The 550-nt window shown below is 67.8% G+C and overlaps 1 protein-coding gene across 1 annotated transcript in view; it reads right to left on the minus strand.

The window, feature by feature from the left end:
* ETH_00043605 (uncharacterized protein) overlaps positions 1-550 on the minus strand; it is a gene marked incomplete at both ends in the record, with an annotated part of 3,012 nt that overhangs the window by 203 nt on the left and 2,259 nt on the right. The window contains 2 exons of the mRNA XM_013375407.1: positions 1-301; positions 400-548. Of these exons, the coding sequence (XP_013230861.1) occupies positions 1-301; positions 400-548 (450 nt within the window). The remainder of the gene's footprint in view (positions 302-399; positions 549-550) is intronic.

Raw genomic sequence — 550 nt, forward strand, 5'->3', positions numbered from 1 at the left:
GCAGGTCCACTGTGAAGGCCAAACTGTCCCGAAAACCGGGGGGCCCCTCCTCTGTGTCTCCGGGCACAAAAGACAGTACCCTAAGGGCCCCCGAGAGGGCCCCCAGGGCCCCCCCGAGGGCCCCAAAGGAGACAGTTTGCTGCAGCTGGAGGCCCTGCAGCTGCAGCAGCCCCAGCGGCGACTGCAGCAGCAAAGACACGGTGCCCTGCAGCGCGACCACTGTCTCCTGCTGCTGCTGCAGCGCCCGCAGCGCGAAAGCCACAAATGCTGCTTCGTCTTCCACCTGCAGCAGCAGCTGCAGCTGCAGCAGCAGCGACAGCAAACCCCCGGACTCCCGCAGCTCCGCAGGAACTGCAAAGCGAACCATTTCCCCTGCTGCTGCTGCTGCTGCTGCTGCACCTGCTGCTGCTGCACCTGCTGCTGCTGCACCTCCTGCGTCTCCCGCCGCCGAGGCCGAGTCCGCCGCTGCGTCTGCATCCGCTGCTGCGTCTGCATCCGCTGCTGCTGCTGCTGCTGCTGCTGCTGCAGTGCGGGCGGTGCCGAGGCGGGC

This window comes from Eimeria tenella, genomic scaffold, assembly GCF_000499545.2.
Source record: "Eimeria tenella Houghton genomic scaffold, Eth_scaff2762, whole genome shotgun sequence".
NCBI classification, from domain to species: domain Eukaryota; phylum Apicomplexa; class Conoidasida; order Eucoccidiorida; family Eimeriidae; genus Eimeria; species Eimeria tenella.